At 46.7% G+C, this 26341-nt stretch overlaps 1 protein-coding gene across 9 annotated transcripts; it reads left to right on the top strand.

The window, feature by feature from the left end:
* The first annotated feature begins 1427 nt into the window (after nucleotides 1–1427).
* On the top strand, nucleotides 1428–26341 carry TJAP1 (tight junction associated protein 1). 9 transcript variants are annotated; one of them, XM_036768314.1, is made up of 14 exons: nucleotides 1428–1556; nucleotides 2067–2223; nucleotides 10277–10531; nucleotides 11862–11982; nucleotides 18730–18827; nucleotides 19200–19247; nucleotides 19975–20132; nucleotides 21492–21520; nucleotides 22133–22294; nucleotides 22401–22467; nucleotides 22734–22763; nucleotides 23635–23742; nucleotides 23888–23971; nucleotides 24523–26341. In XM_036768314.1, the coding sequence occupies exons 7-14, from the start codon at nucleotides 20013–20015 to the stop codon at nucleotides 25573–25575; spliced, it is 1653 nt and encodes a 550-aa protein (XP_036624209.1). In that variant the 5' UTR covers nucleotides 1428–1556; nucleotides 2067–2223; nucleotides 10277–10531; nucleotides 11862–11982; nucleotides 18730–18827; nucleotides 19200–19247; nucleotides 19975–20012; the 3' UTR covers nucleotides 25576–26341. The 9 variants fall into 9 exon arrangements, with proteins under 9 accessions (XP_036624209.1, XP_036624214.1, XP_036624215.1 ...); XM_036768316.1 differs by having other exon boundaries at nucleotides 1501–1556; nucleotides 10377–10531; nucleotides 24523–25939; XM_036768318.1 differs by having other exon boundaries at nucleotides 1501–1556; nucleotides 19975–20111; nucleotides 24523–25939.

Here is a 26341-nt window from a genome sequence, read left to right as displayed (position 1 = left end):
GTAGGTTTACAACCAAGAATAATTACTCTACAAAAAAAAAGTATAATCCTACAGGAGAGAATATAGATCCTCAATGGAATAGAGAACTTTCAAGCATTTCTGATGGAAAGACCAGAACTGAGTGGGAACTTTAAAATTCAACACAGTCATCTGAGCAATTGGAAGGGGCTGAATGATGACATACTGCTGACATTTTTGAAGCAAATGTCCTTCAGAATCGTAGCCCAGGTCCTGGCACATAGAAGCATTTAATAAAGATTTTATTAACTGAGGGGCAAATAGGTATTAGGGTATCTTTATACCCACTTGACAGACAAGGAAACTGAAGTTAGGTTAAGATTTTTTAAAATAGTATTTCATTTTTTTCCTAATTACATCTAAAAACAATTTTTAACATCCATTCTGAGGTCAGATTAGTCGCCCATGGTACATAGCCAGTATTCATTAGAGGCAAAATACAAATCCAGCTCTTTCCTGAAAATCTAGTGTTCTTTTCTTTGTACCTTACCCTTCTTTCTGTCTCTCTTCCATTCCTTCTATCCCCTTTCTCTTGCATTCTTCTCCCTCCAACCCCAAATTCCTCCCATCTGTATAGCTAGGTGATGAACTGGGTAGAGCTCCTGGCCTCGAGTCAGAAAGACCTGAGATCAAATTCAGCCAGACACTTACTAATACTGTGTGACCCTGGGAAAGTCACCTAACTCCTGTTTACTTCAGTTTCCCCATCTGTAAAATGAGGATGATAACAGCACCTGCCTCCCAGGGTTGTTGTGAGGATCAAATGAGAAAATTGGAAAATGTTTAATCGCACGGCAAGTGCTATATAGATGTTAGCTTTTATTATTATTGAGGCGCTTAGCACAGTGCCTGGCACACAGGAAGTGCTACGTAAACATTACTGTTATAGCGCTTGGCGGGGTGTCTGGCACATAGTAGGAGCTACATAAATGCCATCATTATCATCATCACCAACATCACCATCATAGCGCTTGGCAGTGTCTGGCTCCTAGCGAGCTCCAGAGACATGCTCGTTATTGTTGTTATCAGTGCGTCCTCCGTCCTTTCTTGGGTCCCATCACCCCTTGGCCTCTCCCCTCCCCCCAGTCTCTCCCCGGTCCCCTTCCCTGACTCCTCTCCATTTGATGCCTAGCAAAGGGCACTGGCTTTGGAGTCAGAGGCCTCGGGTGCGGACAGCCCTTCCTCTCTGGGCCTCAGTTCCCCTTCTGTAAATCAAAGGGAATGGCTCGGAAGACCTCTACGGTTTGTTCCCGCTCCAAAAGCCCAGAGATCTTTCGAACCTCAACGTCCGCCAGTCCACCTACTAACCCACATCCTCCTCCTCCCCCTCTCCCTCCTCCCACCTCTCGCTCTGCCCCGCCCCTTCTCCCTCAGACCCTGCCCTCTCAGGCCACGCCCACTCAGATGACGCACGGCGCCGCTGTGCGTGGGGATTCCGGCTGCACCCCCCCCCCCGCCCCCCTTCCCTCCCAGCGGAGGATTACCCGGCCTGCCCCGCGGCAAGATGGCGGCCTGAAGGGAGCGGGCGGCGGTGAAAAGTTTGTTGTGGGGGCTGGAGGAGTCGGGGCGGGGGAGGGGGCCGGGGGAACTGGAGTCAGAGACTGAGGAGTGGGGCGGGGACGGGGGCGTGGGGCGAGCTGGAGAGTTGGGGTGGGGGGGGCAAGAGGGGTTAACGTGGGGTTGGAGAGAGGGTGGGGGAGGAGCAGTGGGGGAGGGGTGGGGGGGCTCTTCTCCATTGATTCCCACCCTGCAGGCGGGCGGAGGCGAGGGTGGAAGAGCAGGTGTTTTTGGGAAGTAAGAGGAAAGTGCCCCTAAGGAGCCGGGCCGGAGGGGACCCTTGCGGCTTCCCAGAGCACCTGAGGCTGGACTTCCCCCCTCCCTCTCCCGGGCGCTAGGAAGCTGGAGGGTTGATAGGTCCCTTTTTAACCCGGAGGGACCAGGATGGGGGTGGGGCGGAGAACCTGGAGAGGAAGGCTGGGACCTAGACAGTGTTGCCTCGAGCCTGCAGAGAAGGGCATTAAAATCGTGCACGTGAAACCTTCTTCTAGGCCTAGAGGAACCTTCTTGGAAGTCGTGTGTCTGGCGGCAGCCTCTGCCCCTGTCTCAGCTGGAAGTCCCAAGGGCTTGGGGGACTGCACAGAGTGAGCGTGGCCACCTAGGAAGAGGAGGGGGTGGTGCCTTGCCCCATACTCACCCCCAGAGCGGGTAAGGTGGTTCCTCGCATTGAGCGCTGTGTGCCATTGAGGGCTGGCCCTTTACCACCTAAGGGAGCAGGAAGGGAGAGTTGGAAACTTCTGGAAGGGGGTCATCTTTTCGGTCGTAGTTGGGTTAAGGTCACGCTGTGGTTAAGGTCAGGAGTTGCTTGCCTGGCTTAGGAGAGCTAGATAAAAGAGGCATCTCATACATGAACTGTAGTTAGACCGCGAAATGACAATGGCTGACGTTTCTATGACACATTCAGGGTTTACAAAGTCCTTCCATACTTCATCCCATTTAACCGTCCCCAGGAGTCGAATGGCGGTATTTCCATCTTACAGCTGAGAAAACGGAGTCTCAAAGGTTAATGGACTTGCCTGTGCAACCCAGTACTTGTTGGAGGTGGGATTTCAAACCAAGTGTCACATTATGAATATAGGTCCGTTGCTCGCCCCAGTCATCATACTGCCTCCATAGAAATCACTTCTTTATGTTCCTTTGGGTAGTTCCACTAGAAGCATTTCTCACAGTGTTATGTGCAGCAGCTATGCATATACACCGCTTCCCCCAATCCTCTTAGCCTCTAGAGTTGGTCAAGTGAAGGTTGATGGGTATCAGGCCATGGGGAATTACATAAGATAAGAGGAGGTTGAGGTGGGGTGAAGTAAGAAGAAAGACTCATGATTGTCCTCTCTGCGTTCTTATTTCATATAGCTCTCCACTATCCAGGTGGTAGTAATCTTGGTGTCATGGTTATCTAGTCTCTTATCCTTTTTGTTCTTTTTATATCAGTCGGGATTTATTAGTTACTCTAGTAGGCAGCAGGGTTTGGAAGAGATAAAGGGGAAATTCAAATTTGAAAGTGTGAAAGGAGAAATTGAGTTCTTTTAAAATTAGGCTTTAGAATTGTTCATTCAACCATGCAGTCTCTTCCTGACTCCCTAGGCACCTCTTTGGCCACTGATAGTTGAGAATTAGCCATTACCAGCTCTGGTTTAGAGCTTGGGGGTGTGGTGGTTGACTTTTCCTGTTTGGCACAGGAGAATATGCTGTGGCCTGTAAAAGGGGTCTCTCCTTGTCTAGACCTTGACCCTGCCCTTCTCAGACTTCTCCGTACTGGTAATTTTGTTTTCATCCTATTCAGTTTTTTTCCCACCACAAAGCCACTTTGCTAGTTACTTTGATTGAGTTACCTGAGTTGAGGGGCAGCAGACTTATAGGGAAAGGAAAGGTAAAGATGTTACCACTTTGCTTAATTTCCAATGGAATTTGGTATTTGCTCCTAATCTTGGGGCTTGTGTGACAGGACTGTTCATTATTGGGCCTAGGTCTTCCCCAGGTTAAATCTAGACCAAACTCACATGGCTGAGATGGCAACATTTTGGTTGTTAAGGGTCTGGAAAAGGCTAAAGAGCTGGGAACTAATGTTACTTTGTAGTAATTATCTTGGAAGTTACAGCTTAGCATAGCAACCTGAGGCAACTGGTAGTGGATAAAGTGCTGGGCCTGGAGTTGGGAACACCTGAATTCAAATTTGTCACTGACAAACTTTGTGACCCTAGGGAAATTACTCAATCTCTGTTTGTTGTAAAATGGGATTAAAAATAACACCTACCTCACCGAGTTGTTGTAAGGCTCAAATGAGATAATATTTGTTTTGGGTTTTTTTGAGATAATATTTGTAAAAGTGATTACTTAGCACATTGCCTAGCACCCAGTGGCACTCTATAAATGTTTATTCTCTCTCTTCTCCTTGCCCCTGTTGAGAGGCCTGTATTTTGTACATAGCTCTTGGCATTAATTCATTTTTTAGCTGAGATTTTTATTTGGGGGAACCTGGGTGGTCTAACGTTGGGGTTGACTGAAGGCAAAATTTAGGTCTGGCCTTTGGATCAGCAGATGTCTAGTAAAAATACCTTCACTTCAACATCACCATGTTGAAGGCTTCTTTCCAGTGATTTTTTAACTCAAGGTATAAGGCTATAGAACTATACTGAGCCTTCAATTGGGACTTTCTGAGACAGAGATGTAAGGATCATCTCTCTGGCTTGAATTGAGCACCTGACTCTCTTCACAGTATCTATTGTGTAGAGAGCCACACAAGCCTGGTTCCTTTGGAGAAGCTGTAAGGCTAATGAAACAAGGGATTCTTTTCCCATTCAGCTCTTTTCACCATTTAGGGCAGTAGTTGTGAGGTAATCTTTTTCAGAGACCTTTTCTGTCCTGTGTTTGGGAGCTGTAGAGAAAGAGATTTTATCTTCATATACATTCCTATCTAGAGGTCTCTGGTATTGATAACCCTTAAATTGATTCATGTTAGTATTTTGTTGTTTAAAAAACACAAACAGCTGAGCAGCAAATTGTGCTATTTAGAGACATAAGGAATTTCACACTTCCCCTCAGTCCTCCAGACCTTACCTCTGTATAAAAATAATTGAAAAACAAATGAGATCCCAATGAAAGATGTTAAATAAATGCAAGTTCTTCAATTATGTTGGTTGTTAGGAAATAGAGGTCTAGAGTAGTTGAACCTCAAGTAGATTTAGCCAAATGTCCAGTGTTGCTTTGTTTGTTCTTATATTCTGTTATGGATTTGTCAGATTCCTTCCTGTCCCCCTCTTCTCTCACCTATTCGTCTCTCCTCTCCTTTCCCTCCCCGTTCCTCCTTGCCTTTCTCCCTCCCCCTTTCCTCTCTCTCTCCTCTCTCCTGATACAAAAGAGATATGTTTGAAGTTACAGGTCCAGAGGCGTGGCAGTATTTGGTTGACTGGCTTTCCTTAGCCCTGTATTTTAGACTCACTCTTTCCCTCCTTCTGAGTCATGTTCCATCTTTAACATACCCTCGGGGCCCATTTTTTTCCTTCCATAAATGATTGTGCTGTGAGCAAGGTTAGACATGCATTCTGATTGTCCACAGAGCTCCAGATTTGGGGCCCAGTGCACTCCTCTTTTTCTAGTATTCTAATGCTTTCTCCTTGATGTGATGTGATGTGATAAATCCTTTATGCAGGAGAAGTGGAGGAGTTGTGGTTGTGCAATGAATTCCAAGTTATATGGAGTTAGACTTCCCTACTTTCCCTCCCCCACAAACATATAGCAATTACACATCCCAGCATGCTGTACTTTATCTCAATTTGTGCTGCAAGAGCATTGGCGTGCTGAAGCGTGTTGTCTCTGTGGACTATAACTTTACATTTCAGTAGAGGTCCTAAAACTTCGGGCTCAGGGCATGTTTTAGCACGTGATTTAATTTCAGGATGGTTGTTGACAGAGCTCCCATTTTTTTAGGCATAAGTAAACTCACTACATGTCCAGTTCTTTTAGCCTCCCTCTCCCACTGTTTTTTGTCCTGTGGTGAATTATAGTAGAGACCCCATTTTGAAAAAAAAAACCCTGTGTTAAAGAAATAGTTTCATTTTATGGTAATTAGAGATTGTTTTTAAGTTTCTGGCTAGTTGCCAATAGAATTTTTGAATCCGGTGGAGTTTAGACTTTGTCCCTAGTAAACTACTTGAAAAAAATGTGTGAGACTCAGCCTTTTGGGGGGGCGGGAAAAGAGGAGAAGTGATAGTTTATAAGGGTAAATCTTGGTGGAAAGAGACCATTTCTTCCGAGTTTTTACCTCTCTGTCTCAGTTCTTTTCTTTTTTTTCTAGGGTATTTAGCTGAGACTGGTAATTGCAAATCCAAGAATTTCTCAATTCAAGGGACAGGGAGGGATAGAGGAAAATGTGAATGGATGAATTTATAAAATGGAAGAGGATAGCAGAATGGATTAGAAAACAGAACCCAAGTACATGTTGTTTAGAAGTAATGTACTTGGAACACAAAAATTCACTTAGAATTCAAATGAGGGGCTGGAGCAAAATCAGTTATATTTCATCTAAAGTTAAAAATTGTGGGGGTAGCAATCATGATCTCAGATAAGACTGCTGTAAATATAGAAAAGAAAAAGAGAGAAGCCATGAACTTACATTATGCCAAAAGGCACCATAGATAGCAAGACAATTGCAATCCTTAATACAAATGCACCAAATAATATAAGATCCAAATACTTACAAGAAAGTTAATTGAACAAGGGGAAAAATAAATAGTAAATCTACAGTAATGGGGGATCTTAGTGTACCCTTTTCAGGCCTTCACAAAATTTAACAAAAGGAAAAATGAGTTCAAGACTCCAATGGAAATTTAGAAAAATTAGAGATTATAGATCTCTAGTGACTACTGAATGGTAATAGAGAGGAATTTACATATTTTTAAGCTCTTAATGGCACCTTAGAAAAATTAACCATGTATTGGGGTATAAAATCTCATAAAAAATTGAAAAGCAAAGATACCAAACATATCGTTTATTGATTATAATGTAATACAAATTACATTTAATAAAGAACTCTTAAAGAAAGTATTAAAAAGTAATTGGAGATTAACATAATTCTAAACTGATGGGTCAAAGAACAAATTACAGAAACAATAGAAAATTTTATTAAAGAAAATAACAATAATGAAACAATATACCAAAACTTATGGGATACAACTAAAGCAGTTCTGAGGGGAAAATTTATATCTTTAAACATTTCTATCAACAGAGAAATCAGTGAATTGAGATAACAATAAAAAATAAACAACAACAAGTAAAAAAATCTCCCAACTAATCAAAGTAGAAATTATAAAAATGAAAGATTAATAAAATTGAAAGGAAAAAAGATAATTGAATTGATAAAATTCGAGGCTGTTTTTTAAAAAAACTAATAAAGTAGAAAAAAAGTCAACCTGATTAAAAAGAAAAGAGGAAAAACCAAATTATATCAAAAATTTTAAAAAACCAGCAGCAATTGAAGAAAAAAATTATCATCAACTATCCAGTTATATGCCAGTAAAGCTGATAATGTACAGAAAATTAGATGAAAACTTAGAAAAAATACAAAATACCCAGATTAACAAAAGAAGAGGTGCTTTTTCTATGAAACTAGAGGGAAAAAACCCCCAAATTTAAAAATTATAGAATAACTGGATTAACAGTATAGATTTTTTTTTTTTTTGCGATTTAACTAAAGTCTAGCTGTAAATTGGCTTGCCTGGCACAACTCACAAGGAATCTGGCCCCTGTACCTTATCTTTACCTCAGATCTGCTTTTCCTTCAGTGTCCTTGACTTGCAAAATAAGATGGAAACAGCCAGTGCCTTTTGTGTACTTATTATCCTGTAGAGCACAGTTCCCCAGCTAGTGTCATTCGATAATGTAGTTGGTGTGTGTCTTCTTCAGGCCTTGGGTTTCCTTGTTGCTCCCTTGGTGGATATGGTGTTAACTGTGGTGGAAAGAGGAGGTGGGAGGGTAGGGATATAGTAATGGTGGTTTGTGTGTGCATCATGTACTTAGAGGTGTTACTGGACAGATAACTGTACTCATGGATGATTGAGTGTTGAATTTAAGGAATACACCTACACTTTTCCTCTCTCTGTATCTAGACTCGTTCACAGATACGCTTCTGGACTGAAAAAAGTTGGGAAACACAGAAAGAAAGTGCTAAGTAGTTAGTTAAATAAACTATTAGATAAACTACCATGCTTAGCAACTCTTTGAGGTTTTTGAGAAGCTTAATATGCTAGAGAAGGAGTTTAAGTTGCTCTATAGTGACATAAATGGATATATTTCCTCAGTGTAGGTGTCTGGTAGCCCCTGAGGCACCTCTTCCCAGCCTGTGATTTGGCTCTAGTATGTCTGTGTTAATGTAGTTTGTTCCCAGAAATACTACACCTCTTTATTGTATAACTTCATTGTGAATACAAAACAGAATGGTTAAGGCTGGAATTAGGTGGCATCGTCTGGAGAATAGAATGCTAAGGAGGAATCAGTGGACGTGATTTGTGGCTTTGCTGTCCCTTTGTGTTGTGACCAGAACCAGGCTCCCTGTCCCTTTGGAAGAATGAAGGAGAGTGTCTTAGGAAAGCATTCTGATCCTTTAGAGGAATGGTGCTATATAAACTATAAATTCAAGGGAATAGCATTAATAATAGCAACATTAACATTTTTTTTATCCAGGGCTGAATCATGTGGTTAAGGGCCTCCCTAGCAGTTGCTTTTGACTTTTTATTCTCCAGTAGTTCTTGCTTTACAGCGCAGGTAGGGGAATGAGGAGGTAAAGCTTAAACCATTGGTGGTTTCTTCCTTGTTATCATCTCCTATAAGGGGATGATATTTGGATAGTAGTGAAAAGTTGAATTATTTATCAAGCAGATTTTGGGGGTAAAGTGACCAAACTGAACCAGGATGAAAAAGCACTGGGCCTGTACCTGTCTGGCTCTCAGTTTCTTTAACTTATATGTGTATGCCTTCCAAGACTCTTCAACTCTCCTTCTTGGCAATCCTATCTACTTTAGTGGGTTCAGTTGTGGTGTCTTTGCCAATGTGTCCCAAATCCTTATGTCCTAGCTCAGTGTGTTTTCCAGATTCCAGCCTCATGTCTCTCCTTGTCTTTTGGACAGCTTTACCTGATGTTCTGCTAGAAGCTCAAACTTAACATATCCCAAACTGAATTCATCTTTCTTTAGACACCCCTTTTCTTAAAATTGACTCTCCGCAATTGCCCATTTACCACCTCCCACTGAACCTAACTTAAAACTTCCAAGTCTCATTTGACCCTTTCTCTCCCTTCTCTTCATCCAGGTAGCTGTAAGGTTCTGGTGATTCTGCCTCCATGCTTTTGCTCAACTTGATTCTGTTTTTTCCACTCTTGCCAGTATCCTGGATCATAGATTTAGAGTTGGAATAAGGAGGTTTGGGAGGTCATTTAGTCTATTTCACCTTGTTTTACAAATGAGGAAAGTGAGGCCCAGAGAGGTGAAGTAAATTGTTTCAGGTCAGATAGGTATGAGTCAAAGCTTGGGTTTGAGCCTGGGTCTTTTAATTTAAAAAAAAGTTATTTTCCCACTGTACCATGGTTCCTCCTGGCTAGACTATTGTAATAGTCTACTAACTGGTTTCCCTGCCTTGTCTTTCCTTCATCCAGTCCATCCATCACACAGCTACCAAAATAATTGTCATAATGCACAGATATGGCCACTTCATTTCCCTTTAGTGACTTCCCCATTGTTCATAGGATAAAATCCATATTGCTTAGGCTGGCATTAAAAGCCATACATAGTATGGGACCCCCCTATCTTTCCAACCTTACTTTATATTCCACATACTTAATTCCAACTAAGCTAATTATTTCCCTGTCTTTATCCTACATTTTCTGTCCTTTATTCATTCACATTGTTATCCTCCATGGCTATAATGTACTTCTTTGTAATCTCTATTTATCAAAATCCTTGCTTTTCCTAGACCCAGCTCAGGTACTACCTTTTTCATGAAATCCTCCCGAATCCCTTACAAGTAAGTGCTTTCTCCCTTCTCAAAGTTTTCCTAAAGTACTTTGTTTTGATAAAAAATAAGTTTTTATTGATATTCTCTTTCTTACATCACCATAGTATTGTTCTATGTATCCCTCCCCCTGCATCTCTCAGAGAGCCGTCCCATATGACAAATAGTATTTTTTGAGAAGGGGAAAAAAAAAGATAGCACAACTGATTGATACATTGGAAAAGTCTGAATATAAGTGCAGTGCGTTAACTCTCAGCTGCTTTCTTCTTTGTATCTATATTTGTTCAGGTCAGAACTGTGTCGTTTTTCATCTTTGTATCCCTGTTGTGGAGTTTGCATGCTGCATAGGTAATGTTTGTTGAATTTAATTAGATTGAAATTATTCCTCAATTGGAGACCTTGCCTTTGGACCTTCTGGTAAGAGTAGGTTGAGCTCAGTAATCCTACATTACTCGTGACTCCTCCACTTTCTTCCTTCTTTGTTCAGTCAGAATAACACCAATTCCCAGGCAGCCCTGTGTGAGTGCACATGGATTTTTTTCAGGGAAGGGGAATAGTCTTCTGTCTGGTCAGATTATTAGGTCTTCATTTATTATGCTCTTTGCATAAAATAAGGTTGGGAAGGTAGGTCAGAGCCTAAACTGTCAGACGAGATCCTTATATTAACTAGCTTCCCTTTTGCTTCTGTTTCTGCTGAAAGAGAGAGTTCTCCCCGTCCCCCAGACTGGAGTTTGGAAGAATTTTCCAGTGAATGAGGATTTCTAGACAACCTATCACTCTCCATTCCATCTAAATTTAAGAAATTTGATCAGTGATGTTTCCAGTGGACCAGCAGTGATGCGTGACATCCACCTCCTGAGAGCGAGGATGGATTCCAGAGACCTTTCATGTCTCCTACTTGTCAAGCCTCCCTCTGCTTCTGGGCTGTTTTCCACAGATACCAAAGAACAGAAAGGTCTGTGTTCTGAGAGATGGAGAACTCAGCCAATAGAAAGGGATTTATGGGAGTCTCCCATTTACTCTCTCTGGTTTTAGCAGTTAAAACTCTTGGGTAGAAGAGCATAAGCCCAGAGGAAGGTGGCCACTCCCTTTCCTTGGGCTACAAATATTGCCAGGACCAGCTCTAGGCTGAAGTGGCAGCTGCAGTGTCCAGTGCTACAGCATGTGGCTACTAAAGGACAGAGGGACTCCCCCCCCCCTTCCTGCCTGAACACCCCCTGGTCATGCTAAACCCAGGCAGGTGTCAGTCTGCTTTGGACTTTTCATTTTAGTGGCCATCAGTGGTTAGTGTATTTCCTCTCAGGTATCTTCTGCCCAGAGCTTCCCAAAATTAGCACCTGATAAATTCTCTTCCATTGTAGGCCTTTTCAGGGCAGGAAGGGAGTATAGTGAGGGAGAAGGGGAGTTTTATTCCCTCTTGCTTCACGTGGCTTGCTGTTTGGGTTTACTGCCACCCACTTGAAAAGGTATAGCCAGAATGCTTTCATATGTGTAGATGATCCTGGGTGACTAGATCCTGTGCTGGGGGATGTGGCATCCTTTTTACTGGATCAGTGTTATTGGGAGAGATAGAAAGGACTCCTTTGGACACAAGCTCTCTGCTGAGTATAAGGCTTTTATATCCTAGAGGCTCTTTTCAGAGCCCATGAGGCTGGCAGGACACTAACCCGTCCCCTCCTGGCATGTAGAGTGTGGTGAGACACTATCCCATTGTATTTCATTTTCCGATGCAATTCCTGTAGTCATCTCAGTTCTGAGTCTGGTTTCTTCATTCTCTTTCTACTTGTTGTCCACGCAGGAAGAGATAAGATGGACTCAGCTGGCATAGGTTAAATAGATAAGTAGGAGTGCCCAGCCATGAATAGCTTTGTCCCAAATCCTGTCCCTCAACATTTTTGATTGGTATTGCCAGAACTTTACGGCATAGCCTGGCAGCAGCATTTGTGGAGCAGGGAATGGGAAGGGCAGTCTGTCTCTCTGCTAGTAATACCCTCTTCCTTCTCCTGATCTGCTCTTACTGTGTGCACCCAAGGATTATTGTTTTTTTTTTTTTATTTTGCTTTTCTTTATGCCCAGGCATAGTTGGTTGATGGAGGGTGAGACCCAGCTAATTGTCATGCTTCCCCTGGGAGTTGTTCTCTATAGTTCCTCAAACCTGCTGAAGGGGGTGGTCTGTCTGAACCTTTTCTCTTGGGAGCATCTGTGGCACATACCCTCACAGGCAGGGGGGAGGAGATAGTTGTGGTATCCTGTAGTTTGGCATCCCTTCTCCTCTCTTTTTGCAGCTCCAGAGTTGGGCTGCTCGTAAACCAAGCTGTCTGTTTATATGGAGAGCCTGGAGGGCGTCTGCCATGAGTCTGCTGCTAACAACAAGAACTGGCTGGTTTGGGAGAAGACACTAACCCCGTGAGTCTGAACCTAGCCACATAGTGTGCTTCTGATGCTTTGGTAGCTAATATTCTTCTCTGAGGCTTTACTAGAGCCTGGTTGCTTCCTACAGTCTGATGGACTCATGCATTTATTTCTCCCTTAATCTTCGAGAGTCTCCCTTAATCTCCCTTAAGCTTCAAGAGGGAGCCCCTTTCAAGAGTTTGGAGTGGAGGTGTGTCATTTGGAGGACTGTATCCTCTCCAGCTTAGCACTGAACACCCCCCCCCCCCCCCCCCCCGCTCCCTCCCACCAGCTTCCCCACAGTTCCATTTCGCTTCAGGTTTCCCCTCAAGGAACATTAGTTGGTGTCCCAGGCTGTTCTATAGCTTCTACTTTGACTATAGGGCCTAAAGATTCCTTATAGGCTACAGTGACTTCTGATTTCTGTACCTAGGAGGTAGACAGGATTAGAAATGGGAAGTGGAAAGAGGATTTTCCCCTGGTCCTAATGTTTTACTGCTGTCCTAAGACTCCTGTTATGCTTGATAACATTCATTGGAAAGAATGGTGGGTTAGTGCTTCCATTACTTCTCCCCTCTGGAGAGGAGCAGGTCCAGGCTTTTTCATCAAGAGAAATGTTTGGAATCAGGGAGGAGAGGTTGGGAGGAATTTAGCTTAGGCTTTGGGGAATTCCAGGAAAGAGTAATTAGCCTCTAGGACTGAAAGACAGTGTTAGTCTAGTGAAAAGGGGACTGGATTTTGAGTAAGAAGACCTGGGTTTGAATCTTGGCTCTGTTACTTACCATGTCTTTGTGATTTGGGGTCAATCACTTAGGTTCTCCGGTTCTTTTGTAAAATGAGGGAATGGGACTAGATGTTTTCCAAGTTCACGTCCAGTTCTAAGTCCTGTGAAACTCTCGCACTGATTCAGGTGCCTATTTTAAATTATGACTTTGCCCTCTTGCTCTCACTATTCTTTGAGGTGGGTGGTGAGTGAAGTTTGACCTTTCTTTACGTTTGGAGGTTGAGGTGGACTTTACCCAAGTTGAGCTATAGCAACTACAAAGGAAGACTTAGCCAGAAAGGGGAGAGAGCACCTGATCTTCAACTTCTACCATTCCCAGCCTGACTTGTAGATGGGTGAGTGAAAACAGGCTGGATGGGCAGTTCACTCAGAGCTTTCCTTTTGCTGGGTTAGGTGAGGTAGGGAAGAAGAGAGTTTTCAGATAAATGCTCAGTGTTCCCTCTATTCAGTAAAACAGTTAAAAACAACTTCCTTGTCCTCCTGGTTGCCCTGCTTCCTGCAGCTCCCTCCCAACCCATTCTGACAGAAGATCCTGATAGTAAGTATTGGAAAACAGGGAGTTTGGGACCTGATGGGCTTTGCTAAGCCCTTCTAGAAAGAGAAATTGGTCTTTATTTAGAGGACAGGAAGCAGAAAGTAGGGTTTCAGTCAGTGGGAGAATTGTGTGTGTATACTTTTCTTTGTGATTCTGAGGTTGGGATGAAGAAGGCAGGAAAGAGGGTGGGTTGGTGACCATTCTGGTTCTGTTCAAAGAAAGCTGAGACCCCGGTCAGAAACACTTATCCCTCTACCTTCTTTGGGAGAGAGAAGCCCTGTTTAGGATATATTGGTGCAGGGTACTTTTGGTCTAGTGAAATCAGTATTCACTATATTCAAAGTGGGTGATAAGGTTGGCATAGGGGGCTGAATGGTAAACAAGGGAATTGTATGTTGCCAGGTGTGTTATAATTTGGTCTTGGATAAAATAGGGGCCACCTTTGTTCTTTGGATGTTTATTTAGAGCAGAAGATAAGATAGGCAGTACTTGTGGTGTTTGCTCAGGTGGGTACTTAGAAGTAACCAGCACTGGTTCTAAGCAGCTCAGGGTTACCCTGGATCCAGACATTTCCCATCTTCTTGTCACTCTAGTAAAGCCAGGTAGGAGACCAGATCAGTAGCCTGGGCAGCAAGCTGAATTGGATGGTAAGGTCAATGTTAGTTGGGACAAGCCAGCTTCTTCACTGATCAAGGGTTGGCTTGGGAGCTGATTGACATCTCGCTAGTGCTCATAACACTAAACTGATGCTCCTCCCATACCCCACCCCCACTCTGTTGGCTGCCTGCCTGCCACGCGCCCAGGATTGCTGGAGGCTTTGCTCATGCATCTCAGGAACAGCTGCACACTTGACCTGGGTAGGGGATGTAGAGGGGGGAAGGGTAGCAGGAAAAGCACTGGAAAACTGAACCTCAGATCCACTGTAGTGGGGGTAGATAGCCAGCTATATGGGGAATGATTATGGCTCCATGTGCCTCAGCCCAAAGATTTGCAGATTGGTAGGGTTACTTGGGGATAGACATGAAAGACATCTGACTGGGAAGGAGCTCCTTCTGTGGTGAACCCTGTTTTTCTACTTTGCTAGATATGTCCCTTAATGTTGAGTGAGGAAGTAGGAAGGGATTGGTGGGGTAATAGGGGCCAGCAGCTTTGGCTTTCCAGGAATTTGGTTAGAAGCAGAGCCTTGATTTTTTTTAGGGGGCATTTAGAAATAGACCTGTATGGCATATAACCTCCTTCCCCCTAGGGGACTACCTTCTTGTCTGGCTTTCAAGTTACTGAAACGTCTGAGTCCCTGATTCTTTAAGATACTGGATTACCTTCCTATTTTCTTCATGAGGTAGCACTTGGTGTCTGTGTGCCTTAGCCCCAAATTTTTTTTTCTGATTGAGTATTTGAGTTTTGACTCTTTTTGAGGTTTTGAGGTTTACTCTTAAATTCTGCCTGTTTCCCAAAGATACAAAGATTTTTGTAGCAGAACAGGAAATGGAACCCAGAGATCAGGAGATTTCCATTTGATTGCTTTTTCTTTTGTATCATGCCGCTTCTAATAGGGATTCAGCCTTTTCTAGGGCTGAGGAAGCTCAATCAGGGCCAGATGGATCTCCAAAACTTGGTGTAGTTGTCAGTCTGGGGATGGTTCTGAATTTAAAGGGCCAAGAAAGCCAGGAACATTTAGGAACCCCATTTTCCAATTCAAGAAGACCAGAGAGAGTGAGAGATATGGAAGTGGGTAGGACTGGGGACATCAGGTATCAGGGGCTGAGACTGTTACATTCCCTAGCTACAGTATGGATTTTACTGCCCTGTTTGGTAGACAGCATTAGATCTGTGAGGAATCTGGTCCCTGACAAGGGAAATTATTTTAACCTCAGCTCAAATGTGGATCGCACCCACACATTTGCCCTGTGCCTTCAAAAGAGGTTGCTTTTTCTTTCTTTTTGGTGGCGTCCTGGACATTGGGAAAGTCCATAAAGAGCCTGCCTTAGGGGTAGCAGAGTATAGTTGAGTCTTGGAAATAACTCTGTTGCTCAGTTGCTTCCTCTGTATGTCAGGAGTAAAGGAATGCCAGGGAAGGGCCAGAGGTGATGGCATTGCCCCTCCCTATTTCTCAGTGGGCTCAGGGAAACAGGTGTGTCCCATCTCCTAGAATGGGGGGCAGTGGTGGCATGGAGACTGTAACAGATTTCTCTTGTCTGCTCACCTCCTCACCCAGCTGTTCTATAGGTTAGCAGTGCGTGTCTGGTCCTATTTCTGATGAAAGTAGACTTTGTTCTTTGGAGGCTGATAATCGTGCCCCATGGGGGTGTAATCAGGGAGAAGGTATTTAATACAGGGCAGGCGGGAACAGGAGGCCTGTCCCAGCTGGCAGATTGCAACATGACAATTAGGTATGGTCTCATCTCTCTCCCCTCCTCCCTTTACTGCCCCAGCCTATAGACAAGAGGTGAAGAATGAATGTTATGCAGGAGTAGAGTAAAGGGGTGGGAAGGAGAGGGAGGAGCTTTGTATACTCTTTTTCCTAGGAATTGGAAGAGGAAAGCACCAACTGTGATAGACTTCACATGGTAGATAGACACAGCTGTGTGTTGGCTTTCTCATAGTTGGGAGTCCAAGACACCTCTGGGCTGACCTAGGTAGCAAGAGTTCTCAAGGTTTATCCCACTTTTCTGTATCAACTACTTTTGTAGTTCAGCGTGTCATAAAACTTAGCCTTTTTCTTCCCCTGAATGTGATAGGTTGAGGTGGTTCAGGAGACCCCTCTCATCCCCACCACAAGGTAAATCCCTATTCCATGGAACTTCCTGGAACCATCCCAGCCTCCTGGGAAGCAGCACAGGCTCAGCCACAGTCACACAAAACCCTTCCTAGGCTTTTGTGGAATCTACTATCTCCCTCCAGGCCCCGCTGCTTTTCCTCAGGTTCCTTCCAACCTCATGAAATCTATCCTAGGCTGTGCCTCTTCAAGTCAAAATCAGGTCCTTGGAAGACTTTTCTTATTCAAGAGAGTCTAGAAAAGACAAATGTTCTCCCTTTTCTCTGCTGATGTTCTCCACTGCTCTGTTTCAGCCCCCTCTCTTTGCTGTCTTCCATCTTGCAGCTGAGTTATCAGATCCTTTTTGCTCTTTGCTATTTACTATACCCAGTTGTATTTATTCTCCACAGAGTTTCTCTCTTTCCTTTTTAGGATAGCAGGCTCCATGGATGTATAGAGAGTTACTGCCCTGTCCCTTTCCCCCCAGCACAACATGATCTGTGACTCCTTGTAAGTTCACGAGTTGGGATATGGAGCCAGATGACCCATCAGGGCCACGGTGTACCCAAGTGTACATGAATTGATCAGGGATAGGGATGGGGATGGGGGTGGCTGTAGGTCCTGGGAATCAACAGTTTTAATCCTAAGTATAAATTATATTCTCTGTCTAGACAGATTCTCTTTTGATGATCTGCCTGATAATTGTCTTTCCTACTTTTCTGTGGCAATAGGTTACCCCTCCCCACATGGTACTATATACCAAGCCCCGTTTCTGTCATTTCGAAGTGTTTCGAAAAGACCAAGTGGCTTCCATGCTGATTCTCAGTATAAATTTCAACTGACCATTGTCGTTGGTTGTTCTGATAATTTGAGCTGCTCTTAGCTTAGGGTGGGAAGGGGGAAATGTTTGTTCAAGGCCCTTTGCATTTTTAGCACCTGAGACAAGCTGAGCCACAGGATGTGGATGTAACCAGAGCCAGGGACTGTGGGGCTTGGAATGGGGCAGATCTGCTTACAGGTGGGGTTACCAGACACCTGAGAGAGAGACAGAGAGCGAGCTCATCCTCCCTGCCTCTGCTCACACCAGTAGCTTGGTACCATGAAAGAGAGGTGGGGAGAAAACTCTGTATTGTAGGGAGGAGAGAATTCATAGACTTGGGGGTGAGGGTTACGTGAAAGGACCTGCAGGGAGGAAGTCATTCTTTGGAAGCGGGGGTGGAGTGACTAGGAAAATGGAAAGGCATTTGGCTTCTCTTTCAGAGAAGATGTAGACTGGCAGGGCATGTTCTCCCTCTTCCCCACAGGTTTAGGTGACTGCTGTGGCTTGGCTGCCCCTTCCTTCTCTTTTTTCCCATCCTGTGCCACCAGCACATTCTGGGCTGGGTTCTGTTTGCTCGTGGATAGTAATAGTGTTGGGGCCGTTGCCCTGTGCTCCTCCCTTGCTGCTTCCTGACTATCTGCCCTGCTGGAGAGTAACCCCTTTAAATCTGGCAGTCTAATGGTCTCTGTAGGCCTCTTCTCCCAGGCCTCTTCTTGAAGGATACTGCTCTGGGGGAGCCTGGTGGCGTGGGGGTGATGGGGTTGTAGCTTGTTTGCTCTCCCACTCCACTCTTAAGGAATGTGCTGTGTCCTTGTGGGCCTGCCCAGCATTCCTGCAGAGCGAGTCAGTCAGCATGCTGCCTGTGCCCTGTGGGGACATGCTTCTAGCCCTGCCATCAGAGGGAACTCAGAGGTTGTGGCTCGTGCCCTCGAGGCACAGACCCAGCTCCGCTCGGCCCCGCCCTACCCTAGGGTGTGGATTGGGCCGCCCAGACAGAGACCTCGCCTTACATCCTCCCTTCACCCCTCCTGCACGCTTCTTGCCCTGGGCACTGTAGGAATGCAATAGGAGCACACTGCCGAGTCACAGCCGGGGCATGTCCTGACAGCAGAAACACGTGCTCCTTCCTGCTCTGCTCCCACCAGCCCCCAGCTCTATGCCTGGGACGGGAGCTTGTTTTTTATACCAAAGAGGCCAGTTGAGGTTAGTGCCTCCCCCAACTTCAGGCGTTGACTGCCCCCATGCTGTAATTGTGTTCACTGCAAGTGACAATACCCTTGTGCCTTCAGAATAGGATTTGAGAGTTGGAGAAGGGGGGAAAGGGGAACGGGTACAATTCTCTCTTAGACCTGTCATTGGTCTCTTTCTGAGGTGTGGTAAATTTCACTTTGCACTGAGGAAGTGTTTGTGCCTGCAGAAACAAGTGGGATGGCTGTTAGGGAACGCTGGTGTTATCCTCCGATGTTCTCTGTGGATTTATCTCTTCTTTTCCTGCTTACCCACGGGAGATTTCTTGGTTGTTTCAGAGCCCTGAAGAAGCAGTGGGCAGGGTAGGGAAAGGGGGCAGCCGGTCCAGAGGCATGTGACCAGTTGAGATCCCATTCTGCTGCCTCTCAGATTCCTTGTCTGGGATGTTTCCTCTAGAATTCCATAGAGAAGGTTTGGGAACTAAAATTCTCATGATTCATTAAGACCTGCTTCTCTATGTCATACATACTTTTTCCATTCGCTCCTAGGTGGCAGTCTTTTCTCTAGTTGTCCCTAGTGGATATCCTTGGCGTTGAGGACCGAGGATAGGCAGGCTGGCGGTCCTGACAGACAGGTGGCTGACACCCGGTTTCTCCTTTCTTCCTCTTCTTGGATTTCAGGAGCTGTCAGCCAAAGGAGGTGGAGGGGCCCCAGGATGAGGAGAGCCAAGGGCTGACTCCAGGACAGCAGAACGGAGGGAGCTGCCGACAAACAGACGGTATGTCTCTGTAGAGGCCTGAAGTAGTAGGCCTTTTGGTGGGGGAGACTTGGGCCAAGCTAAAGGTTGGAATAAAAGATAGAAACTTTAGGTAGGAGGCATTGGGGACTGGAACCATGAGAGCTATGGTAACTATGTGGTAGATTTGCTGGACCCTAAACCTTTGGGTGTCTTGGAGTCCTCTTGGGCTCACAGTCTGCCCTTTCTCTCCCTCCCCCCTCCCCCACTTCCTAGCTCCAGGGGAAGAGGTGGTTGGGATATAAACCCTGTAGTATATTAGTCAAGGGTTGTTTTCTGTCTTTGGAGTGGGGGGAGGCCATAGAGGAGCCTGCATTCAGGGCACATTTTAGACTGTTCTGTTCTTCCTATCAGAATGCCTGAGTGAATCTCCGTGGTGAGGCCTCAGTCTGAGCCCCATAGGTGAGTTGTACTTCTCATTGAAAATATTCTTCATTATTTACAAGAAGAAAGAAGGAAAAAGAATAAGCACCCACAAACATGGCCCACACATCTCCCCCCGGCTGGGGAAGTGGTTTGGGGCTTTTAGGGGTGGATGCTTCTTCCTCAGCAGCTATACCATAAGCCACTGCAGCATTCCTTCTCATCAGCATCAGTGTCCTCATTTGGACCTTGGGTGTTTGCTGAGATGGGTCCAGGTCTGATAATAGTAACATTAATAGCTAGCGTTACATAGTGCTTTAGCATTTGTAAAACAGTTTACATATAGTATCTCAGACCCTCACAATCACCCTGTTAGGCTATTGTTATCCCCATTTTACAGATAAAGAAACTGAGGCCAAGAGAGGTTAAGTAGCTTGCTCAAGGTCACGCTGCAGCTAAGTGCCTGAGTCACGATTGGACTCTGCTTTTCTTGACTCCCGTACTGAGTGCCCTGGCTGCCAGGTTACGTCTCATCTTTCCCCACTCATCTGATTTCTGGAGCCAGATAATCGGCTTTTCTGCCAGAGACCTTTCCTAAAGAACCCTCTCAGTAATTAGGTACAGGTGGGGGTGGGGGGAGGGGTGCTGTCTTGAGGTTCCCCCCCCCCCCACTGCCTTTTTTCATGAAGAGCCTACATCCTCATTCATCTCCTTCAAGCAGTAACTGAGCATTTCTCTATGTTCCCCTCTTCTCCCCCTACCTCAGCTCCCTCCAGAAGGTTAAGGAGTTTCACCTCTCCCAAGATGACCAGTGCAGCCCCCTCTAAGAAGCCGTACCGAAAGGCACCGCCACAGCACCGAGAGCTGCGGCCTGAGCTGTCTGCTCCATGGGCTCAGCAGGAGGTCAGCATAGTTGAATGCCAGGTAACCTAGTTTCAGTGGGCACTGGTAGGTATAGAGTTCTGGGCAATCCACTCACATTTTCACTGTCTTGACTTCTCTTGGTCTAAGAAGGAAGTAGTGGGAATCAGGGAAGACAATGGAGGAGGCCATGGAGTGGGCCTCTGGATATGCTCTACAACTGTCCGAAGTATTTGCTGGTATTCAAGCAGCTTGCCCAGGAGTGGGGCCTACCTAACGGGATTCTGAAGCCTCCTGGGGTTTTGAGTTGGCTCAAGAAAGGTGATCCTACCCAGTTAGTCCCCAAGGAAGGCCAAAGGGTCTTAGCACAAAGCACTAGGTTCCTGGACTGTCCAGGAGAGAAAAGATGTTGCTTTGGACTTGACCAGAAGCAGTGTCAAGAGAGTTACCTTGGGGGGCTGTGGCTTAGAAGCAGCCTCAGCACTTTAGGGGAAGATCTGAGCCAGCCTAAACCTCGGTGGTAGATGTAATCCTCCTGTAGAAATGCTCAATATAATCTCTTTTTAAAATGATTATGTACTTTGAACAGGATGGTAATGTAACCTTCATTCCAAAGAGCTACAGTAGCCACAAGAATAAGTAGTTGTAGGAATATTAAATTCTGGTCATAACACAAGTTAAAGATAAAGTGGTCCTACCAAGAGGAATACTTTCAGGATGATCTAGTGCATATGGAAGTGGGTTTCTACAGAGGATCATGTTTAGAGATGGAATGGACCAGCACAGTTGAGTCTTAAATATTTGTGTTTCCCCAAACATCTTTGCCCTAGAGTTCAGTAGCCCTTCCTGCTGCTGTGCTGAACAATCTCAGAGGATTCCTCTTCCCCAAGGACTTACCCTCCCTTCACTTTCAGTCTGAGTAAAGGAAATTCCCTCCATTATGACCTGGCCTCTTTCCTCCTGTTCACTCCCACCCATGCTTAGGACTCAAGTTTCAGTGCAGCCACACTGGCTTGGATAGAGGAGGCATCTCAGTTCCTTCTTTCTCTGAGCCCTAAGTATGTGCATGATCAAGGCCCTTTCTCAGTGTCCCTGTTTGTTCCCATAGTCGCCAACAATAAGTACTCCTTCCCCTTTGTCAGGGCACCAGCTGGCTTAGAGCACTCTAGCACTGTTTATATGAGGGGTGGGATACATCTTTATGGAGGGCTGGATGAAGGACATTCTGAGGTCAGTAGGTTTGGCAGGGCCTCTGGGGTTAGAGGAGCAGCAAGGATGGGGAAGTGAGCACCACCTTGTGGTCAGAGCAGGGGTGGGTGACCCAGGTCTTCCTGACTGGCCATGTTACAGTTCAGATAGGGGATAGGATGAGCAGGAGCAGGTTCAGAGCTGAGCCTTTGGCCTCTTTTCTTTTGTGCACAGGAGTCCCTGACAGACTCGGAGAGGATGAAGTAAGTGCTACCCTTGAAGCCCCTCATCATGATTCTTTGCCCCCCTCTTTCATTTTGGTGACTCTAGTACCTTTTTCATCAGAGGCATTTGATAACTTTAATTGGATTATTCCCTATCAGCCCCTTTATCCTAGCTTTTGGTTCTGAGGAGAGAGATATAATCTTCATCTCATAATTTCTGCCTCCTCTCCACCTCTGTGGGAAGGACATTGCTGGGCAGAGGGAGGTGGCCTAGTCCTGTTGGGCCTTATGCTGAGGACACTCTTCCTTTGGGTGCCTAGGCTGGATTTCTAAATGAATAATGGAGAAGACTGCATGCGGAGGCCCAGTTAACCTGGATGGTAGCCAGAGACAGAAGTCGTAGAATCTGACCCCTTCTCCTTCTCCTTTCCTCTTTTTCTTCTCATTCCTGGTTTGCCCTTTCCCCCTTCTCAGCTGAGTTCTCAGGACTCTGCTCATGTATCACCTCATCCCTGGCAGAAGGAGAAGCAGCAGTTTGGCTGAGGGTTCCTGCTACAGCAGGGGACAGTTTAAGCTTGAGGCCTCAATCTCTTCCTCCTTTTATGTGCCTGTCCTTTTCTGATCCTGGGTACTCACCTCTTCCCCATTCAGGCTCCTGCAGCAGGAGAATGAGGAGCTGCGGCGGCGCCTGGCCTCTGCTACCAGCCGGACAGAAGCCCTGGAGCGGGAGCTGGAGATCGGACAGGACTATTTGGAGCTGGAGCTGGGTCAGAGCCGTGAAGAATTGGACAAATTCAAGGACAAGTTTCGACGGTGAGGGTGGGACTGAGGTCCCAGCGAGCATGGCATGGGATGGGATGGGCAGGGCTGTGGCCCTGCTTACAGAGTGCTAGCCCTGTCACTCTTTTCATGTCTGTAGGTTACAGAATAGCTACACAGCATCACAGAGGAACAACCAGGAGCTGGAAGACAAGTTGCACACATTGGTAACTGGCCATGAAAGGTGCCTCAAGGGCACTGAGTCCACCAGAGGGCAGGGTGCCCTGAGACCCCTGGGAGAACTCTGTGCTCTCAGGGACTTGGAAGCAGTGGTGGGAGGTGGTCAGGAGCTGGGGGAGGGGAAGGAGGAAGGGTGGGGGGCCGAAGTGTGTCGTCTGAGTCAGGACTGTCCTAATGCTCACGGCTGTTTCTCTTTTCTCCTCGTCTTCCCTTCCCCCATGCCGCCACTGCTGCTGCTGCGCTCTCCTCTCAGGCCTCTCTTAGCCACAGCTGGATTTTTGCAGTTGCGTCTGAGTTTGTTTTTTCTCTCTTGTACCTTGGCCTTGCCCTGGGACCCCCCCTGGGACCCTGGCTAACTACCCTTACCCTTTGCTCCATCACTAGTGCCCTATTCTGTCCCTCCTCTTTATCCCTGTTCCAGGCCCTGTCCTCTTCCTGGAGCAGTGGCTGTGGGTACCCTCTTCTCTCAGGAGCTATAGAGGGCCAGGGAGCCTTGTTAGGTGGCTCTTGGGGTACTAAGCGATACCAGTGTTGCACAGTGTCCTCCCTGCTGCATTCAACAGAGATGACTGAGTGGCTTCTCCATCAGAGGGGCTGGAGCATTGAGGGGTACCCTGAATATGTGTTCCTCTCATTCCCATCTCCTGGAGTTGCTATCAACCTTGCCATGCTACAGAAATACCAGGCTACCTCTTAGGGCCACCTTCATTGCTTGCCCCTCCATCTCCTCCCTCCCCATTACTGGGCACAGTACAGGGCCTGTGTTTGGAAAGTCCCTGTCTCTAAACAGGTGATGTCAACTGCTCTCAGTTTGCCCCTTCCCCTTCAGTTCCGTGAGCTAATGCCCATAAGGAGTCCTTTGAGTTGCACAGAGATGGTAGCCTAGGGACACTTCTACCTGATCTTTTATGTGGAAGGTGGTAGATAGACCACACCCCTCCCATCCCTACCCCTGCCATTTAGCCAGCTTAGAGAGCAGGAGAGAGGCCCCTGGTTCCCTTTGTCTGTACATCCATCCGTCCGTCTGTCTTGTCTACCTTAGCTGTCCCAGCTCCTGTGGCTATCCCATATCTGTTTGGGGGTGGGGGGGCGGTGGGGATGATTTGAAGTATCAGTAGATTAATCAGGCTGAGGTACTTAATCTCTTACTTTAGATTAAGAAGGCTGAGATGGACCGGAAAACCCTGGACTGGGAGATTGTGGAGCTGACCAACAAGCTCTTGGATGCTAAGACTACCATTAACAAGCTAGAAGAGCTCAATGTAGGTTTCCCATGGGCACTGGTGCCTTTTTCCCATGGCTGGTGGGGTGGGGGGCATGAAGCTAGTGCCTTCTGGAAAGGGAATCCTCCTTGTAGCCCATGTGCCAGGCACAGGGTGGGCACCAATCTCAGTGCTCTTCGTCTAGGAGCGCTACCGGCAGGACTGTAACCTGGCTGTGCAGCTGCTTAAGTGCAACAAGTCCCATTTCCGAAACCATAAGTTTGCTGATGTGAGTGTGACCCCCTTTTGCCTCTTCTCTCATTCTCACTTGTACTTCGCTTCCCTCTATTTTCCCGCTTTCATTTTCTGTCTGTCCCCTCTTTCTACTCTGCTGATTCTCTCTGGTTGATGTCCTCTGCTTTTACTGTCCTTCCTGAGGGGACGGAGAATGGGAGTAAGGGATCTGTTACCATTTCCTGAGCAGAGGCAGATGGGGGGAGCAGGGAGAGGATTGAACTCCATGTGTCCAAGCAAGGAGGGAGGGGGATGTGGAGAGAGCTGTGTGACAGGGACAAAGCCTTGGGGCCACAAGGTAAGGAGGGGGCCAACTTCGGAAGACCCTAGGACTGCCCCCAGGCTAAAAGTATGAGGGTGTAGTTAAAGCAGAGAGAGATCCTGGAAGGGTCACTGCTGATCTCCTTAAGATTGTCCTGGATCTAGGAATCCAAGAACGCTCATCCAGGGACAGGTTAATTTAGAAGTGTCATCAGGGTTAGAAGTCGGTTCATGTTCCAGTAGCCTTGGTTATTCCACTCATGTCTATGTATCTCTCCTACACAGCTGCCGTATGAACTTCAGGACATGGTTAGCAAGCACTTGCACAGCACACAGGATGCCCCTAGCCTGGCCCCAGGAGCTGTGGTGCCCACCTCAGTCATTGCTCGAGTGCTAGAAAAGCCAGAGTCACTCCTGCTCAACTCTGCCCAGTCTGGCAGTGCTGGACGCCCTGTAGCCGAGGATGTCTTTGTTCACGTGGATATGAGCGAGGGGGCCCTGGGCAATCCTGCCAGTCCCACGGCTCCAAGGAGTCCCACCTCTCAAGCCAATGGGGAGTGCTGCCCGCCAGGCAGTACTCAGGGCTCATCAGAGGAAGAGCTGCCCTTGCCACCCTGTGAGAAGCTGAGCCCTTATCCTACTCCACCACCCCCACACCCACTGTATCCAGGCCGAAAAGTGATTGAATTCTCTGAAGACAAGGTGCGAATCCCCAGGAATAGCCCTCTGCCCAACTGTACCTATGCCACTCGACAGGCCATCTCTCTAAGCCTAGTGGAGGAGGGGTCAGATCGAGCCCGACTCAGCCCTGGTAGCCCTGCCTCTACTCAGGCTTCACCTCGACCACTTGCCAGTCCACCCTCTGTACCTAGTGCTGTGGCCAGCTCTGCCAGCTCTGAAGAGGATCTGCTTTTGGCTAGCTGGCAGCGAGCGTTTGTGGATCGGGTACCTCCACCTGCCCCTCTGACTCAACGTACAGCCTTTGGGCGTGATGCACTTCCAGATTTGCAAAATTTTGCTGGTAGCACCTCAGATAATGAGGACCCTGGCCCTGTGCCCTCCTCTCCAGTTGGTGAAGGGTGTCGACTCCTGCCTTTTCCCAGTCCACCCCCATCCAGGGATGATGAGGAGTTGAACCTGCCCATGAGCCCTACAGAGGAGCGCCAGAAACTGCTTCCTGAGGAGGGAAGGGAAGGGTCAGGCACCCCTTCGGGGGAGGGGAGGGTTCGATTGACCTCTAACCGCCCCCAGAGAAGCCCCAAGCGGATGGGTGTGCACCATTTACACCGAAAGGACAGTCTGACCCAGGCCCAGGAGCAGGGCAACTTGCTTAACTAGGCCCTTGTCACCCCTTCTCCCTGCTAACACCTGCTCCCCTTCCCCTTCCTCTAACCACACACACCATCAGTTGTTACTGCATGGAGGATACTGAGGCATCTTGCTCACTCACTCTAAACTCAGGTTCCCTAACCCTCTGCTCCTTGGACCAGCCAGTTCATGCCATTGAAAAGCAGGGACCTTGACCTTGAATGCAGCATTGAATTGGTCCCTTCACCCAACTTGAGCTTGGCCATTTCTAATGGGGACACTGAATGTCCATATATGGCCCCTTAGACCTTTAATGATCCGTGCTGAGCACAGGACACCGTATCTTTTCCCAAATGTTGACCATCCTACGTTTTGGTCTGCACTGGGTGTTTGAGTAGGGTTGGGGTGGGGGAGGGGGCGGGGAAGGTCCTGTCAGTATTTGCCCCCAAATCTACTTCTCCCTCAAGGGAGTTCATTTTTGGGGGAAGGGGTTGTTTTTGAACCCCGTGTTTCTATTTACTTATTACCTGAAACCCTTTTCATGGCAGGGGCTATTGCTACAGGTCCTTCCAGTAGAATTGGCCCTGTGGGGGTAAAGATGAAAGGATGGCGGCTTAGGGCTTTGTCTCCTTGGGGACGGTGAGGTGGAGAGAAATCTGCCTGGTCTGGCCCTAGACCTGGGGAAGACTAGAAGTGCCCCTCCCCTCCTTTGGCTCTAGACTGTTACTCTCAGCTTTGGGAAGTTTTCACATTGATGAGTCTATTTTAAAATCAGAAATAAACTATTTTATCGGTA

Source organism: Trichosurus vulpecula, chromosome 7 (assembly GCF_011100635.1).
Source record: "Trichosurus vulpecula isolate mTriVul1 chromosome 7, mTriVul1.pri, whole genome shotgun sequence".
NCBI lineage: Eukaryota > Metazoa > Chordata > Mammalia > Diprotodontia > Phalangeridae > Trichosurus > Trichosurus vulpecula.
This window is presented reverse-complemented; position numbering and strand designations above follow the sequence as displayed.

What these genes read in the sequence shown, in the direction of transcription:
- TJAP1 (XM_036768314.1), top strand. Translation starts at nt 20,013, where the DNA reads ATGACCAGTGCAGCCCCCTCTAAGAAGCCGTACCGAAAGGCACCGCCA. An exon ending in TCAGCATAGTTGAATGCCAG is followed by an intron (nt 20,133 to 21,491) that starts GTAACCTAGTTT and finishes TTTTGTGCACAG; the next exon opens with GAGTCCCTGACAGACTCGGA. An exon ending in ACAAGCTAGAAGAGCTCAAT is followed by an intron (nt 23,743 to 23,887) that starts GTAGGTTTCCCA and finishes CTCTTCGTCTAG; the next exon opens with GAGCGCTACCGGCAGGACTG.